At 32.1% G+C, this 16,643-nt stretch overlaps 1 protein-coding gene across 1 annotated transcript in view; it reads left to right on the top strand.

Annotated features, from left to right (window-relative positions):
* LOC129216058 (unconventional myosin-Ic-like) overlaps window positions 1-16,643 on the top strand; it is a 65,745-nt gene that overhangs the window by 25,820 nt on the left and 23,282 nt on the right. Inside the window, exons 18-25 of the mRNA XM_054850202.1 lie at window positions 3,146-3,377; window positions 5,675-5,751; window positions 7,460-7,528; window positions 12,613-12,697; window positions 12,830-12,884; window positions 13,055-13,159; window positions 15,472-15,555; window positions 16,540-16,642. Of these exons, the coding sequence (XP_054706177.1) occupies window positions 3,146-3,377; window positions 5,675-5,751; window positions 7,460-7,528; window positions 12,613-12,697; window positions 12,830-12,884; window positions 13,055-13,159; window positions 15,472-15,555; window positions 16,540-16,642 (810 nt within the window). The remainder of the gene's footprint in view (window positions 1-3,145; window positions 3,378-5,674; window positions 5,752-7,459; window positions 7,529-12,612; window positions 12,698-12,829; window positions 12,885-13,054; window positions 13,160-15,471; window positions 15,556-16,539; window position 16,643) is intronic.

Below are 16,643 nucleotides of genomic sequence, written 5' to 3'. Positions count from 1 at the left end.
GTTCGGAGACTCTCCTTCGGTAATTTTTCAAAATTTGAATTTTAAAACGCAGTTGTAGATGGTATTCGCTGATGTTATCAAGGGTTCGGGGGCTTTTCTTAGAAATCTTTTTGGAAATGAAGCTTTAAAAAAGGAATTTCAGACCATATTTGGTGATACAAGGGGGATGTTCGATGACCTCTGAAATTTTTTTAAATGGAAGTCCTAAAGACGAAATTTTGAATGATTTTTAAGGATGGGGTGGAGTTGTTTCTACAGGATTTGGGTGATCACTCTTCTGAAAGCTTTTCGAATTTAAGTCCTAAATATGAATTGTAGGCCGACTTTGATAACGGTAGGCGATAGAAGAAGGGACTGAGTTCGGATTTGGAAACTCTTCCCCTGCACTCTTTCAAAATAAAAGTTTTGCAGGGTTCGTACAGGTCATGGAAATCCTGGAAAGTCATGGAAAAAAAATAAACAAATTTCAGACCTGGAAAAGTCATGGAAAATTAATATTTTCATAAAAGTCATGGAAATTTATTTCAAGTCATGGGAAAATGTCTTGGGCAGTAAAAAAGCAACAATTGCTAAAAGAGCGCTAGAAATTTTGAGTGATTTAGTAATATTGCATATAAATTGAACGATCTCAAAAACAAATCTGAGTTTTGGAATCCAATTTCATCCGCTTCTGTAACAGCCACTTACCTTTTTCTGTGATGTGATTTTACTGCTGGGGCATTACTAATTTTGATCCCACCATTATTTTCAGAATTTCTTATATTTTATATTCTGTAGTAGTGGACTCGCACTTTCTTGATTTTGCCACGTCCCCTTAAAAAAAGTGTAATTTAATTGCATCCAAGTTCGTTTCAACTTCTTGTAAAAAGTTCATTATTAAATTTTTCAGAGTTTATCTTGATATGTTGAAGGTTTTAAAATGAAGACTTTAGTCAGGCAATAGAACATAGAAATAGGGGAATTCTAACACTCTAAAACAGTAATGCCCTACATGTAGCTCACAAAACTGATCCTTTCAGCCAGCTGAAATATCTGGTTTGGAAAAATGAATTTACTGTAAAAAGTGGCTTCACTTTAATGAACGAATATGCTGTCCAGTTACATGAGTGATTAGATGCACTATTGATATCAAAGGGCAGTGATTTTATGAAGTAAATTTATTATTTTAAACTTATTCAATTTTTATCCTATTCATTACTATTCTTTTCTATTTATTAAATATTTATTAGACATTTAAACATCAGTGTATTGCATTCATTATATTTTTATTTTACTTGAATTTATGTAATGAAGACAAATAAGAATAGTTTATTATTACATTCAGCAGTGTGCACAGATGTTTTCTTCTGTCACAAATACGTAAGTGCTCCAATCAGGTAATGGCTCTCAAAGTTTTTCTAATGCCCATTTCCGATAAAATTGGCAAGTTTGACGTTAAATAGTACTATTCTCTTTGTGTAACAAGGTCATGAAAATTTTTATGAAGTCATGAAAAAGTCTTGGTAAAGTCATGGAATTTTTTTGTCCAAATTGAGTATGAACCCTGGTTTTAAAACTCGCTTACCCCCCCCCCCTCCCAATATTTCTTTTCCAAGACTATTTTAGTTCTTCCGTTTTTCTATAGTAAAATTTTCAATTTCCAACCAGATGTTTGTATTTGTTTGAAGTTAAAGCATTTGGGATTCGTTGAAATTATCCTTTAACATTTTGGAATGATGGGATACTTTTCAGTGACACCGTAGGTCTTCTTTTCCCAACTTTATTTTATTTTAAATATCATGCCTCCAACTAGAATTTCTTGATAAAGTTTTAGTTTACTTCTGTTTTATAAATTCAAACACTTGGTATTCGTTACAATACTGTAAATCTCCCTTACTGCATTTTAACCTTTTTTTCTATTGAAAACATGCTTTCGCGGCCCCTATGAAATTGTCATGACTTTTTATTTATTCATTTATTGCATAAGGGGAAACTTGTCATAGATTTGTACTATGTACTGAATACTTTTTTTCATTGAAAAAATGTTCGAAATTTGTCATAATGACTCGAAAAATTTCAGCTGTCTTTAGTTAGGTACTATAATAAGGAACCGTGGATGTTCCTAAATAGTATTCATAGGTTTAATTTTTTAACATTCAAGGATTGCATTTTCTTTGAAAATTTTGCTGAAGAAATACTTTTTGTCACTGGAATTTCACTTGGCATTTTAATACTACTATTTACTATTATTTTTTTGAATACCGAGAACGTTTCTTTTTTTCATCACTAAATTAAAATTGGCAGCCTCAATTCTACGCCTCTCCTGGCGACGGCCCAGCCTTTACTTGTTCATTGTCCCCTACAGAGTATCACAGGTAGAGCTGTTAGGGCCTTAGAAGGTCTTCAACGGTTATGCAACAACGTTATCTTATCAGTGGATGTATTTACAGACACACAGTAAAATATCTTATTAATCAGCATACGTTGAAAGGGTTCTTTCTTTTAAATTTTGTAACCATTACTTTTCTTGCAACGATTTTTGGATAAGTCCTTTAGAAATATACCGGATTATTATGATATTTGCAGAGATATTTAAATAGCTTTTTTTATAAAAGGAAGAAAAAAGGAAAAGAAAAGAAAAATCATTTATTGTTATTATTAAAAAAAACTATTTAATTGAAAAATTCAAAGTGGCCCAAACAGAGGCGGCCCACCAGGCATTTACCTGGCTGCCCGCCGGCCCCATCCGCCACTGTATACCGTGACTCAAATGGAGTATTTATGCATTTTCATGAGACATTAAAGGTTGATCTTAACAGAGCTCTTCCCCTTAGAATCAGCTCATTTTATCTTTGTACATCACACTTGAAAAGCTTAAGGGGTTTTTTTTTGGAGCATTATCCAGAGGGTAAAATTTAATTATTCAAATTTCCCCCAAACCTCAAATAGATAAAAATGATAAAATTGAATTGAATAAAATAAGTTCTACATTTCTTTCTTTGCAAAATGGCCTTTTGTACCAAACTTTAGAAATGTTGACACTTTATTATTGGACCCAAATCAAAGAAATAGCAGTTAAAATTAGGCACATTTGGATGTGTACCTTATTTAAATCAAATTCTTATTATTTTTGTTAAATTATTTACTGTCTCTGCTATGTTTGCAGGGTTTTTCGACAAGAATATTGTATCTCACCAAGTGAAGTACTTGGGTCTGATGGAAAACGTGAGAGTTAGAAGAGCAGGCTTTGCATACAAGAAGAAGTATGAAGAATTTCTCAAAAGATACAAATGTCTTTGTCCTGATACATGGCCTGTTTATCATGGTAATGCCAAGGAAGGAGTGCAGTTACTCATAAAACATTTGAAGTACAAAGCAGATGACTATGCTTTTGGAGAGTAAGTTTTTTCTTTTTCGCTAGATTTGGTCAGAAAATTTCAACTATTTTGTTCCAATTTTTATTAGTTGCAAGGTGTGGATAGGGCGTCACAGAACTTCATCTGCAAACTTAAAGGAGTGGTAGAGAACATGGTTAAGAACAATATTTACTGAGGCAAGCATGGGCAGAAAGGTCATCCACATGTGATAAAGAGACAAAGCCATACTAAGGCCACAACACAAAATGTAGTGTAAAATGCTTTATTGCTATACAACAAAAAAGTAAGATATATGACTAACAAGCATCTTGGCATCCAGACGTACTGTGCCAGTTATGTTTGGGACGTCTTTGCCTTGACAAAACAAGGTTTATTCATTATTTACTCTTTGTACAGTAAAGCATTATATGCCCGAATAGTGAAATTAAAAGTTTCTATAGCTCTATGCAATGTTCACACAGAAGTTCAAAGTTCACATAAATTTTCGTTAATGTCTTGTTTCGAGTTATGAGCAAACTCTCCTTTCTTTAATAGTTCGAACAGATTATCCAGAAATTGAACCTGGCTTGATCTCTTTGTTGTTCTGCCGCTACTCCTGGAGATTGCCCGCCTCAAACAGGGTTGGCAAAAACCCAGGTTTTTTTTAAAAAAAGCACATGAACCCAGGGTTTTGTTTTAAATAAAACTCAAAAAAAAAAAAAAAAAAAAAAACTAAAGCTGGGTTTTTTAAAAAAGAAATGTTTTTTTTTTTTTTTTGTCTTTTTTTAGGGGTACTAGTAGCATATTGTAGCGTAAATATATGGACAAAGCGCAAAAATTGTCTTTGGGTAAAAAAAAGCTGCAAAACTAGTTAAAATTCAGCGTTTTCTGAAAAAAAGTATAAAAGACAACAAAACCCAATAATGGCAAAGTTTCAGATTTTTTAGTTTTCATTATTACCAACAGTTAAGACAAAGTTACTTCTTCAGTGATAAAATCTATAGTTCGTTTTAGTTAAATTTTTTTACCATTTTACTTTATTGTATTTCATTTTGTCATGTAAAACTAATGTAGAACCTCAAGTAATTTAAATCCCTTATTACTGAATTCCAGCTTAATCAAGACATTTCTTTGAATTTTATGTTGCTTGTTTTTCTATTTCTATGTACAGAGTAAGAAAACTTTTTCGTAAAATAATGGAAATACTGTTCATCCTATTTCGTTTTCTGTTCAAACGTTTGTAAAAAACCTGTTAATTTCTAAAAATATACCTTGTTTATTGAAGATTTGTGACATGTTGGTTTGCAGAAAATAATTCAAATGAAAGCCTTTTAGATAGAGTAGTTTCCTCTGTACAGTCTACAAATATTGAGAAAATCAGATGTGACAGGACTTAATCAAGATAATTTGAGTTATTTATTGAGACCAGTTAAAGAAAAAAGTTAAACATATTTATTTAAAATCTTTGAAGTATTTTTTTAATGCCGTTAAGAGTTAAGAAATACTATTCAAGTTCAAAATCCATTTTTTATGTCCGTTGTCTGTGCTGAAGAACAAATGAGAAAGTATTTAAATTATTTTTCTAAAAAACTTCTCAGAAAATGTAAAAAAACCCAAAAGTGGGCAAAATAATGGGTTTTTTCAAAAAAAAAAAACCCACTGGGTCCAACCCAATTGGGTCCAATCCGACCAACCCTGGCCTCAAAGGCTACAACTCGGATTGGGTATTTTCCCTTTTCTACTGTGAGGGGAGCTTTTATTGGGGGTGTTTTACTTAAGTCAATTCGGTGATCTAAGGGATGCACATGTGCAGATTTTGGTCTTGTAAGCCCCTTCACTCTGTTAGGTATGCACTTTCTCTGTTACATAATCGTGACGACCTAGGTTAAGCCTGACAGAGTGTCTGGTCTTGCTTTATGAACCTTTTTCATATTTTTTTAGGAGCACTTGATCATAAAGATCACATTTTTGTGGTCTTTTTGAGTTATGCGGTTATAAGGGTATGCTCTTATTTCGATTATAAGGGTTCGACTGTATATTTTTGTACAAAACCTTTCACTAGGTATGCTAACTAAATTTTGTTCAAGATTTGCATTAACCAAACATATTAATTCCGGTTTTGAAACAATTATTGAGCTTTTTAAATTTTTTAGTGTGTGTATAATGTTGCTGGCAACTAATGTTTTTTTTGCATAATACCATTTCTATGTATGAAAAACTGCTTCATTAAATATGGAAGTGACTATTTGCCATATTACATAAAGATAAATATAATTATTGCATATTACTCTTATACATTGTTTGATTACTGTTTTAATATTTCAAAACTTTTCATATAGATCAAAAATATTTATTCGATTCCCAAAAACTCTATTTTGGACCGAAGATGAGTTCCAGAAATTTAAGCATAAACTAGGTAAGTATCTGAGTGATTTTTTTTAGTGTATGTAAACTACGCAATTTTTTCAGATATTGGCAAAAGAGTTGTAATATTTACTTGCGTAAATCATCAAAGAAAGTTTTGTATTTTACAGATTTTTTTTTTACTAATTGCTACTTATGCATCGTAAATTTTGTGCAATGTGAAAAAGTTTTAGTTTTATTGGTTTTTAAAATTTCAAACATACAAAAAAATTATGTGGTTGCATGCTTGTTTATTGAATAGTTCAGTGAAAATTAAAAAAAAAAAAAAAACTTCCAATGTTGCAAGGTTGACACTAAGACACTGAATTTTATGATTCCAGCAGCAATACTTTCAAAAATCCCTCTGAACAAAAATGTGTTTGCAGGCAGTTCCCACAAAAGTCCCATTTAATATTTTGAGCATGGCAGAAAATCCTACATTAGACTTTTTCTTAGTGTGAAACTTGAATATGGGTTCAATTAAATGTTGAAATCTTTAATATTCAGCAATTATTACTGTCTGGAGATCACCCCCCTGCCTCTTTTAGTCAGTTTTTGTTAATCAAATCTTTTAAGAAATATGTTTTTGTACCAGTGTTATCTTTTCAGTTAAAGGATGTTAAATTTGGCCCTTGACGGCAAATGTTTATCATTTTCACTTACACCATCAGTCAATAATAAAAGTTCATCCTGGTTGTATATAACTTTTATCCTTGTCACAAATACATTTTTAATTAATCCTACCAATGTATTTTCTCTTACACATATCTCATTTGGAAGAAGAGTGCCACAATAGGAAGAAATGAAATTTTACAGTTGAGGGGTTTGAAGTTGAACTCTTCAGGCAAATATTCATTAAGAAAAATAAGTTTGCTGTGCTCTCCAGTGGTTAATATTATAGCAAAAAATCTCATTATTTTCCAAACAAAGGCCTTCAAAGGACGTTATCTTAAGTGAAAAGAATTAAGTTTCGTATAGTGGCACTTTTCTTCCAAACTAGATATATATATATGGTATTGGTATGTTTGTGTTCTGGACTGTCCCAATATATCACCTCTGCAGCAGAAGTGACACTCAAGATTTCGGAAAAAAATATTGATTTAAAATCTAAATACTCTTTCTTACGTCAAAACTGGCATGAATGTTAGTACAAAACTGGTGTGTGGTGTTGCATAAACGATATAATCAATAGTGACATATCATTAAAATTTCATAATTCAAATGGAAAATTTTTGAACATTAAATTACGCACTATTAATTTAGGCTGAAAACCAACCAGGAAACAAGCCATCATAAATGCTTTCGCATATTATTGTATTTGAGACTAAATCAGTTAAAAGCAGAATTGTCCCCACTGGTGTGCAGAAGTATTTAGCCGACTCAGAAAATAGGCTGCACATACAATATTTCGCCTTTTTTTTTTCTTTTTTTAAGCATTAGACTTTTCCGTTTTTCCTTCTAGCTCTATTCTTACTTTTTTTTTCTTGTCATTTTTCCAGTAATTTAATCATGTAGCTAATTTACTTAAAAATCATAATACTTTTCGAATCAATCTTTGCCAAGTGCTGTTGCGGTAATTATTTTATCAAAGCAGGACAGATGTTATCTTTCAATTTAATTTTTTTTAGCTGTTGCATGCTAATACAGTTCTTATGTATAATACATTTGTATGTGCTCATAGTTTTAGCCCGTTTACAACTAAAGTTCCAAATATTTTTCAGCTACTATCATTCAGGCCAAATTTAGGTGCTATATTCAGAGAAAGAAGTACTTAAGTATGCAAAAATCTGGTAAGTTTTAAGATTCTCTCTATCATGTTATCATATATTATTTCTCAAAGTCGTATTTTTTTTTCTTGAATGCCATAACCCTCTCAATATTTTATCAAACTTCATAAGTAAGGCATAGTTTGGAAGTTTATTTCACCACTTTGGGCAAAAAATAAAAAATAATTAACATTTTGGCTATTTTTTCAAAGAAGCTGATTTATTATGTTTTTTCTTCTTCAATGCAGCATCCCAGAACAAGGACCTATTAATCAAATGGTTAGACATCATGCTAATAATTCGAAGGTCACAAAAACTGTAGGCCAAGAAATTTTCATAAAAATATAATCTGAACTTATTGCAGGATTCTGAGCTACAGTTCTATTTTTGTTAAAATCATTAAACAAGATTTTAACATGGTAAACTTAAAAAAAAAATTATTTTAACTAACTAGAGGCATATTGAGACAATAGAGGTCATTGAAAGGTTTGTAACCTATGCTGAGCTAGTTTAAATTGTGCGGTAATTGTGTCACTGAGAAAGTATTTCTCTATTGATAAACTGTTCACTGTCAAATTTTAGTCTTGCAGCTAGGGCTCGACCGATGGCATTTTTTGGCCGATGGGCCGATGCCGATTGTTGGCTGATTGTTCAAAGATGGCCGATGGCCGATCACCGATTGTTTTCCTCCAAATGGCCGATGGCCGATGCTGTTGGCCGATGGCAAAAAAAAAAACAGAAATAAATTGATAAGATTGTCAGGGATTGAAAGGATCATTGATTCATTTCATTTTACTTCCTTTCTACGAATAAGGAATTGTGCTCCCCCCCCAAAAAAAAAAAAAAAACAGATTTCGACCTAAATTTTTATTTTACGATCATCCAATTGAAACTTCACAAGTTTTTTCGGCACATATGTACATGCATATGTACCTAAGAACATATAGATAACCGAAATATTCATTTTGAACGCCCCTTTAGTTAATTGGCGCAAATTCTCTTGTGATGTCTTCATGCGCGTAAACTTACGTCACTCAAAAAAGTAATGAAATAGTAAGTTGAAAACTCATACGTACGTAGTATGATCTAAAATTTCGAGGACAAGTTGTATAAAATTTACCGTGAATAGTTCACATTACCGAAGTACATCTATCTACAAAATAGTCACCTTGAATGACTATGCACTTTTGCCAACGTTCGCATAGCTTTTAGAAGGACTCCTAGAAGATATTTATTGCAACCTCCAGTAAAGCCTCTTGCGCTGCTGCTTTAACTTCATCGTGGGGAAGAAGGCGACTTTCATGTTGAGGATGCACGGTTCGATTGGTCAATACTCTGATATGACAAACAAATAACGTATCGTTTCGTCGGACTTAGCTCCGTGTGACTTTTACCTGTTCCCGGCAAAAATCTCATTTGCATGGACGCTGCTTTCTTCCGTCAGGAGAAGATAACACTGCATCACAGAAGGTAGCAAAAAATGGCTTCCAGGAGTGTTTCCAAAAGTTATATGAACACTGGCAGAAGTACATAGTCCCTCAAGATGACCTTTTGAAAGTGGATGTGCTTCGGTAATGTGAAATATTCTGGGTAAGGTTTTATACAGCTTGTCCCCCGAACTTTTGGATCGTACTACGTACAATCTGTATAGGGTGCAGTTATGCTTCTCCTTTTTTGACTGCTGTATGATGGAAGACAAAGAACACTAGCCAAAAAAAAAAGAAAAAAAAAAGGAAGAAAAACAAAGAGACTGTTTAATAACCAATTGATTTATTTTATAATTGAACATATAACTAAGATTTCAGTAATATTGTAATAATGTATGGATTTAAGTAAACTAAACATAGTTAAAAAAACATTAAATTATGTTGTTTAATCATTCAAAAAAAATTAAGATTAAAACTATGAAACCGTTAACAAATTACACAATTAAAGTGGAAAGATTGCACGTAGACATTTTTTAGTCATCAAATTAAACAAAAAAGGTAACAGATAAATTACAATATTAAATCATAATAGGAATATTTTTATACTTATTTAAAATTTGTGAATAGAAAAGTTTGCATTTTTCATAAAATGTATAACAGTGACATAAATTTTGCGGAAAAAAGAAATAGCCATGAAAAGAGAGAGGTTCTTAAAACGCAGCTACAATAAACAAACTCAATATTTACACCAAGTTAATAACTGAATACATATAGTATTTGATCTGATGTTTGCACACGTAATATTGAACAATTTGATTGTTTAATCTTTTATGAAGCACTACAAACAAGTTCAAATTAAATTTTTCAATTTAATGATAATTTTCTAAAATTTAAAAAATTGCATAATGGAAAATCCTTAAAACTTCTCTATAACATATTATTAAACATATGATGAAAACAAAAATAACTTATTCATTGTTTTTTTTTATATTATATAAATACATAAAAATAGCTACTTACTAAAAAAAAATCGATCGCTTTTAATGATGTAAAAAAGATGGCGCATTACAAAATATAGGTGAAACAAGTATAAGAAATACGCAAAATGACATTTTTTGACCAAAATAAATAGTCGCTAAATATTTAAGAAATGCTTGAAACAACGAGGGTGGATTAGGGGGGCCACCCTCTGATTTTGGAGTAAATCACAACGTTAAACTTCGGCCCCAACTTCGGCTTAATTTTTTTAGTACAGAACCGCTACTACCAACGCTTCGGAAGAGTTTCTGAATCTACTTCAGCACTTACGAGGAAAAAATTCAAAAGTCCCTTTGTTTTCAGAATTATGTCACTATTCAAATTGTCTTTAATCGATGTCTTACATTAATGCTCTAAATTCTTCCTAAATAATAGATAAAGCTTGAAAAAAAATCTCTAATTTCATGAATGGTGTTAGTTTTAAACAACTCAGAAGTACAACTAGAGTTTAATTTCAGAAATTGAGGGAGTGGGAGGAGGGGCACGCAAGTGTTCTCGGAAATTCAAAAAATAGTCGTAAAAAATAGAGTTCAAAATAATCGTAAACATTGAGCAAAAAAACCCTTTTAAAACTTGCACCCGAGTTTGTTTTGACGTGCAGTGGCGGATTTAAAATATAGCAAATGTTGGAATTGCGCGAGAGGCCCCACAACCATAGGGGCACCGTAGGAGTTACAAAAATGCTTATGATAAATGTTTTACAACTTCTGTGATAGAGAAATAGGGCCCCAAAATGTATTTCGACGGGCCTCAAACTTGTAGCTCTGCGGAAGCGACACAGAAAAAACATTACTGTGTTTATATTACAAATATCGAAAAATTAAAACTTACCGTCGGTTCAACGGGAATCTAACAAAATGAAACAAAACCGGTTTCGCTATCTCATATTTGTTTTCATGGTCTCCAATTCTGCAATATATCACCAAATAAGTGATCGTCAGTCCTAGACCCTATATTAGTTTTGCATTGAAATAAGTAATTAATAGCCACAAAAAATCAGTTAATATGCTTTTTAGAACACCCGATCGAAAACAAAAAGGGAAGTGCAAAACTGGAATGTGCGCACATCCCATATGCGAAAATTTAACCTCCTACAGCTTACCATTTTTGAGTTATGACTTATGAGAGATACATACGTACATCCAGTCGCAAGAAACAACGCAATAATTAACTTGTTTGGTACCTGAATGCAGTATTAAAAACTCTTTCAGGGATGACTAAAATAATAATTCATACTGAAATTTAAGTAAACAATTTTGTTTGAAAACAATAACTCCTTTTACTTTGTATTAAAAAGTAAAACAACAAAGGTCCTTTTTTTTTCAAAAACATCGGCCAATTGCATCGGCTTTTCGATGTTTTTAAGACCGATGGGTCGATGTTTCCTGCAAGTTAGCATCGGCCGCCGATGCCGATGGCTAAATTGTTGAACCATCGGCGCCGATGCATCAGTCGAGTCCTACTTGCAGCCTGTCCTGATAACTGGGTAGACCAGGAAAAATAATAAGACTAAGTAGTACAAGAAATTTATTATTTTGTAAAGAATATTTTGATTATGTATTTCTTTTATACTTCATACAGAGTTTGGTACTTTTAAAATGATTTAAAACTTGTTTTTAATTAAATGAAAATATTTTGTTTTTTTTATTTCCTGTAAGTATTTTATGACACTAAATTGTATAAAAACTATTTAATAACAAAAGAAAGTTAAAAAAAAGAAAGAAAAAAAACTAAAATAAGTAAATGTTAAATAATTATAGCAATAAGTAGCAATAAATTTACAATCTGATTATAGAAAAGTAATAATTAAATATTTACAAATTTTTTAACAATTATAATAAGTTACACTAATATTAATATTACAGAAACCAAAACAGTAACAAAAATAACAAACGGTGAAAGTTTCAGCCAAATCTGCCGGGTAGTTTTTGAGTTCATGGATGACATACAGACAAACATTCATTTATATATATATATATATAGATGGCTTTTCATGTAACGGGGGGATTTAAAGCTTTTTCTATTTGATATTTTTAGCGATTGATTGATCTTGCAAACTGCGTGAGTACAAAATTTGAGTATAGTCACGGCTTCATTTGATACCTGGACTGATTATTATGAAAATTGCTATATATATATATATATATATGTGTGTATTTTTCCACGGAGAAGATGCATAATATGCTCATTGAAGACACTCGCCACCAGGTGGCACTGCAGAGTAGCAACTTCTGCCCTGTTCAACCGATTGTCATTAAAATGAGTATAATCATGTATTTTTTTGTTGGCGTAGCAACGCACGTCGGGTACAGCTAGTAATAGATAATTTAAAATATGTTTTCATGAGAGAAAGACTGATAAAACTATATACAACACTTGCTTAAACAAAGAAGTTGCCACACCAGAAGCATGAAATGGCCCATTGCTCTAATAGTTTGACCAAGAGGTAGGATTGGCACTGCCATTACTTGAATAATTCTCAAGATTTTTTGCTTGAAGTTATCTTAGTAAAACATACTATGTTAACATGTGCCCCCCCTCCCGCATATCATCATAAACATTTTCAATGAAATAATCTTTTATCAATAAAAGTATTAGTTTAATTCAAATTTGTGGAATAACATAGTTCAAACTTTTATTTAGCAACTTTCATTTCCTGTTATTGGCGAGGTCACTTAGCTAGAGAATATATGAAAAGAAGAAAATGGGCTGCCACAGTTATAAGAAAGTAGGTTTTTGATTTTGATAAAATTACTTGTATTTAGCAATCTTTAAGATGCACAAGTTTTCTCTTTTTGCTTGGAAAATTTGTTTTCTCTATTAATTTGAAAAGAAAAAAAAAATGTTTTTTTCTTTGCAGGTTTATTAAAGGATTCATTCTTCGAAATGAAGCTGAAAATGAGTTCAATAAATTCGTAAGTTTCTTATAATTTAGTTCCGCAATGCGTTATTCTAATTGTTTAGTTTTTCATGCGGATAATGATGTTTATTATTCAATTTAGCTTATTGTGTTTTGATTATTAATAGAATGTTTAAAAGAAGCATTTTTCAAGTGCAAAGATTACATAATATTATAAATTTGCAGTTTTTGTGGAATGTGAAAGCGGAATTTTTAAAGCGTTTATCCCGGAACCTACCATCCTCAGTTTTGGATTCATCTTGGCCACCAGCTCCAAATCACTGCGCAGAGGTAATTGCAAGAAATGAAATCAAACAGCTTGTATGCAGTTATATTTTATAACTAAAAATAATGCAGTATTTAACAATCAAGTTCTTTTAAAAACTGTTTAAGACTTTCAAGGCTGGCATCAATATGAAGAAATGACATCTCTAGGCTTATTGGCCATGGTCAAAATGGAAAAGAAAATCCAGGCGTTTTTTCAAGCTCTGCGGCCGCTCTGCGGCCGATATCCTCGGTGGATAAGTTCCATGAGACGATTTTAACGACAATCAATAAGCCCGGAAATGTTATTTCTTCATATAAGTTCTTTAAAGTAATACAGTAGTCTCCACGCAATGCAGGGGCTTGCACAGAAATTTCGAGGCCTGTCACAAGTGACTTTTTCGAGCCTACCTCCATATTGTTTACCCTACATCCATACATCTATTTCGCCCCTCATTTTGAAAATCTAGGGGCCCCCTTCAGTCCTGAGCCAACAGTCCCCCCCCCCCCCTGCATGTCCCGACTCAATATGATTGCGCTTTATATTATCAATTGCTTATTATCAAAGTTGCTGAATCCGAATTTTCTCTGTTCATTCGTAAGTTAAAATTATTGCTTTATGTGATCAAAATGTCATTCAATGTTATCAATTAAGGAGTATATCCAACATTTGGTTGATAAGAGCTGAAGAACATTGACTGTTCTCAAGTTTATTGCTGGTAGGGACTGAGGTGTGAATGCAGAAACTCTCAGAACAACATGTAACATCCTGGCAAGAAAAGTGACGCAACTAAAAAATTAGGAAAAACATACTAGCTACTGATTTAAAATCTAAATTTAATGCTCTTTCTTTCCATGAAACTCATTCCAAAAGTGACATTCTTATGGAGGCACACACCATCAAGCTTTCTAGGTATAATCCAGATAGCTGCTTAGTTTTTAGGAGCAAACTAATCACAGTAAATGAAGGATCAAAGGCCGTACCTCAGAACTCCAGCCTCAGTGATATCTGAATCCTTACTGATAGCCATAGCTCAATAGCACAGCACATACAGGACTGGAATAAAGTTAGGGATCATGTCAGTGTAAAAATACTAGAAAAGTTGAAATACTTGACCAAGAACTGGTATGTCCTCTTCCAATGGATCCCCTTATATGTCAATGTCACAGGCAATGAGTGGTTGATCTTCTCGCTGAGAGAGTGTATCGCAGAGGCACTGACAGAGATTATTCAATCAGTTTTCATGTAATGATCTCAATATTTAAAACTAGAAACCAGCATGATTGACTGATCCCACCTGTTAATCATTAGCACAGTCCCAAGCACCAGGGATGTGCCTTAGAGTTTTAGGGACACAAATCGAATCAAACAGCTGTCTCTAGACTCGACAGTAGAAATTTAAAATGCATGACTTCTTCTGAGTTGGGAAGAAGTCGCTCCTGACATGTATGGAGTGCAAAGGCAATCCTGTCTTCCTGATCATAACATGGATTGCCTGGAATTTACAATAGAGGACTTGGATCTCCCATTCCTATATGTTAATTCACTTTGCCTGAGTTCACAGTCTCATGGATCTGAATTAGCTGTTGCTAGATTGTGAAGGATTAGCAACAACAACACAACAATGTTATTAGTTTTCAAGTCAGGGAAGCTATGAGAAACTGCTTTTCTTACTCCTAATTTTGTTAAAGCTGGCCAGGAAGCTAAAAAAAGAAATGATAGAAAATCTTTCAATTATGACATCTCAGGAGCTCCAGTAAGAGATAGCAATTGATTAAAATATCCCTGTTTTTAATCATTGACATAAACATAAAATATAATAATTTGTGTCCCAATATCATATAAAATAGATGGAAGATGAAACAAATGAGTCAGATGCAGAATGCCTTGGTATTGAGCCACTTCCTACAAATGCTGAAATGAAGAATGCATTGAAAGTGGTGAAAGGTGGAGTACAACACTGCTCTGATTACTTTAAAAAAATTTAAAAACTCCTAGTACAAGCAATTTATAAGTGAGCTTCTGAACAGTTTTCAATAATCTGCCTCGAATGATTTAAAATAATTATGTGAAATATTTATATTTTAATAGAATACAGTATATCATTTTATCTTGAAATTCAGTATGTGTGGTTTGAATTGGTAAGTTTGTCTAGTTTCATGATTCATTTATTGTTATCAAAATTCTTATGTCCCTAAGTGATTCCATTATGCAGAGACTACTTTTAAAAAACTTTTTATAAAAATATCTGTGTGGAGTTTATATCACAGCACATGATTTTAGTTGCATTGTTAGTTCTTATTTTGCATGGTAAAATTCACCATTTTTTCCCTTATAGGCTTCATCCTATCTGAGAAAATTGCATAGAATTTGGTTAGTTCGAATATATGTGAAACAATTAACTCAAGCAAAGAAAATTCAGGTACTGAAATAAGATTATAATATATTTCAAAATACTAGAAATATAACCAAAAAAGAATTGTAAATATTTTGTATCGAATTATTTTTTTTTGTTATCTTATGTTTCTGGACATTAGTAATAGTTAACATTTTTAGTGTAAGGAATTAAAATCTTTGACATGACTAGTTGAAAAAAATTCTGCTGCTCAATTTTAAATTCTTAATATTTCCAAGACAGGTGTACAGTTACTAAAATTTATAAAACACACAATAAGTTCTGGATCTTTGAGAAAAGTGTGTTGTGTTTCAAATTATAATTCTGTGCTTAAGTGTCCGGTAGAATAATGCAGAAGTCTAAAATTGCAAGTAAGAATGGCAGGGAACTTTAATTGCAAATTTAACTTAAATACACTGTACTTACTTTTCAAAATGGGTAATCATCATAAAACTAATTGATATTTGAAGTTTAAATGATTGCCCAGAACAATAATAGTTATATTCTTTACAAGTTTTTTCACCAAAGCACAAATAAAAACAAAAGCTGTCTTGTGTATAGTGTATGATTTGTACCCATATTCTTGCATTGTAAAGGCACTCATTTTCACGGTCCATAATTTTTGCAAAAATAAAGTTATTTCCTGAGCTTAAAGTGTAGTGAATTTTATATGAACAGAAACAGAAGTTTGGATATCTGCCTTAGGAAAAGAAACTTTACAAGGCTTAATTTTTTTGGGATTACGACAAGCTTGTGAAACTTTAAGCTTTGTGAAAATAGGTGCTTTAACAGTAGTAAGTAGGGTTCTTTTTAATAACAAGATAAATGTTACAAAAGAAGCTGTGGTAAAATTTAATTCTAAATCTATTTTAGCAATGATAAAAATTTCTGCACTTTTCCTGTATGACCAGACCTGTGCTATCTCAAGTGCCTATGTTAATATTATTGTATCAGTCAAGTTTCATTTTAGAATATTAGTTAATGTTTAATGAAAATGTTGTTAATTTACAGTTGCAGCAGAAAGCCTTTGCTGAAGATTTGTTTAAAGGTCAAAATCTAATGAAATGCAACTACAAACAGAGTGTACCTATGCTGTTTGAAAGTAATAGATTAAG

The sequence above is a fragment of the Uloborus diversus genome, chromosome 2, assembly GCF_026930045.1.
Source record: "Uloborus diversus isolate 005 chromosome 2, Udiv.v.3.1, whole genome shotgun sequence".
In the NCBI taxonomy this organism is placed as follows: Eukaryota; Metazoa; Arthropoda; class Arachnida; order Araneae; family Uloboridae; genus Uloborus; species Uloborus diversus.
The sequence above is the reverse complement of the archived record's forward strand: the minus strand, read 5'-3'. Positions and strand labels throughout refer to the sequence as shown.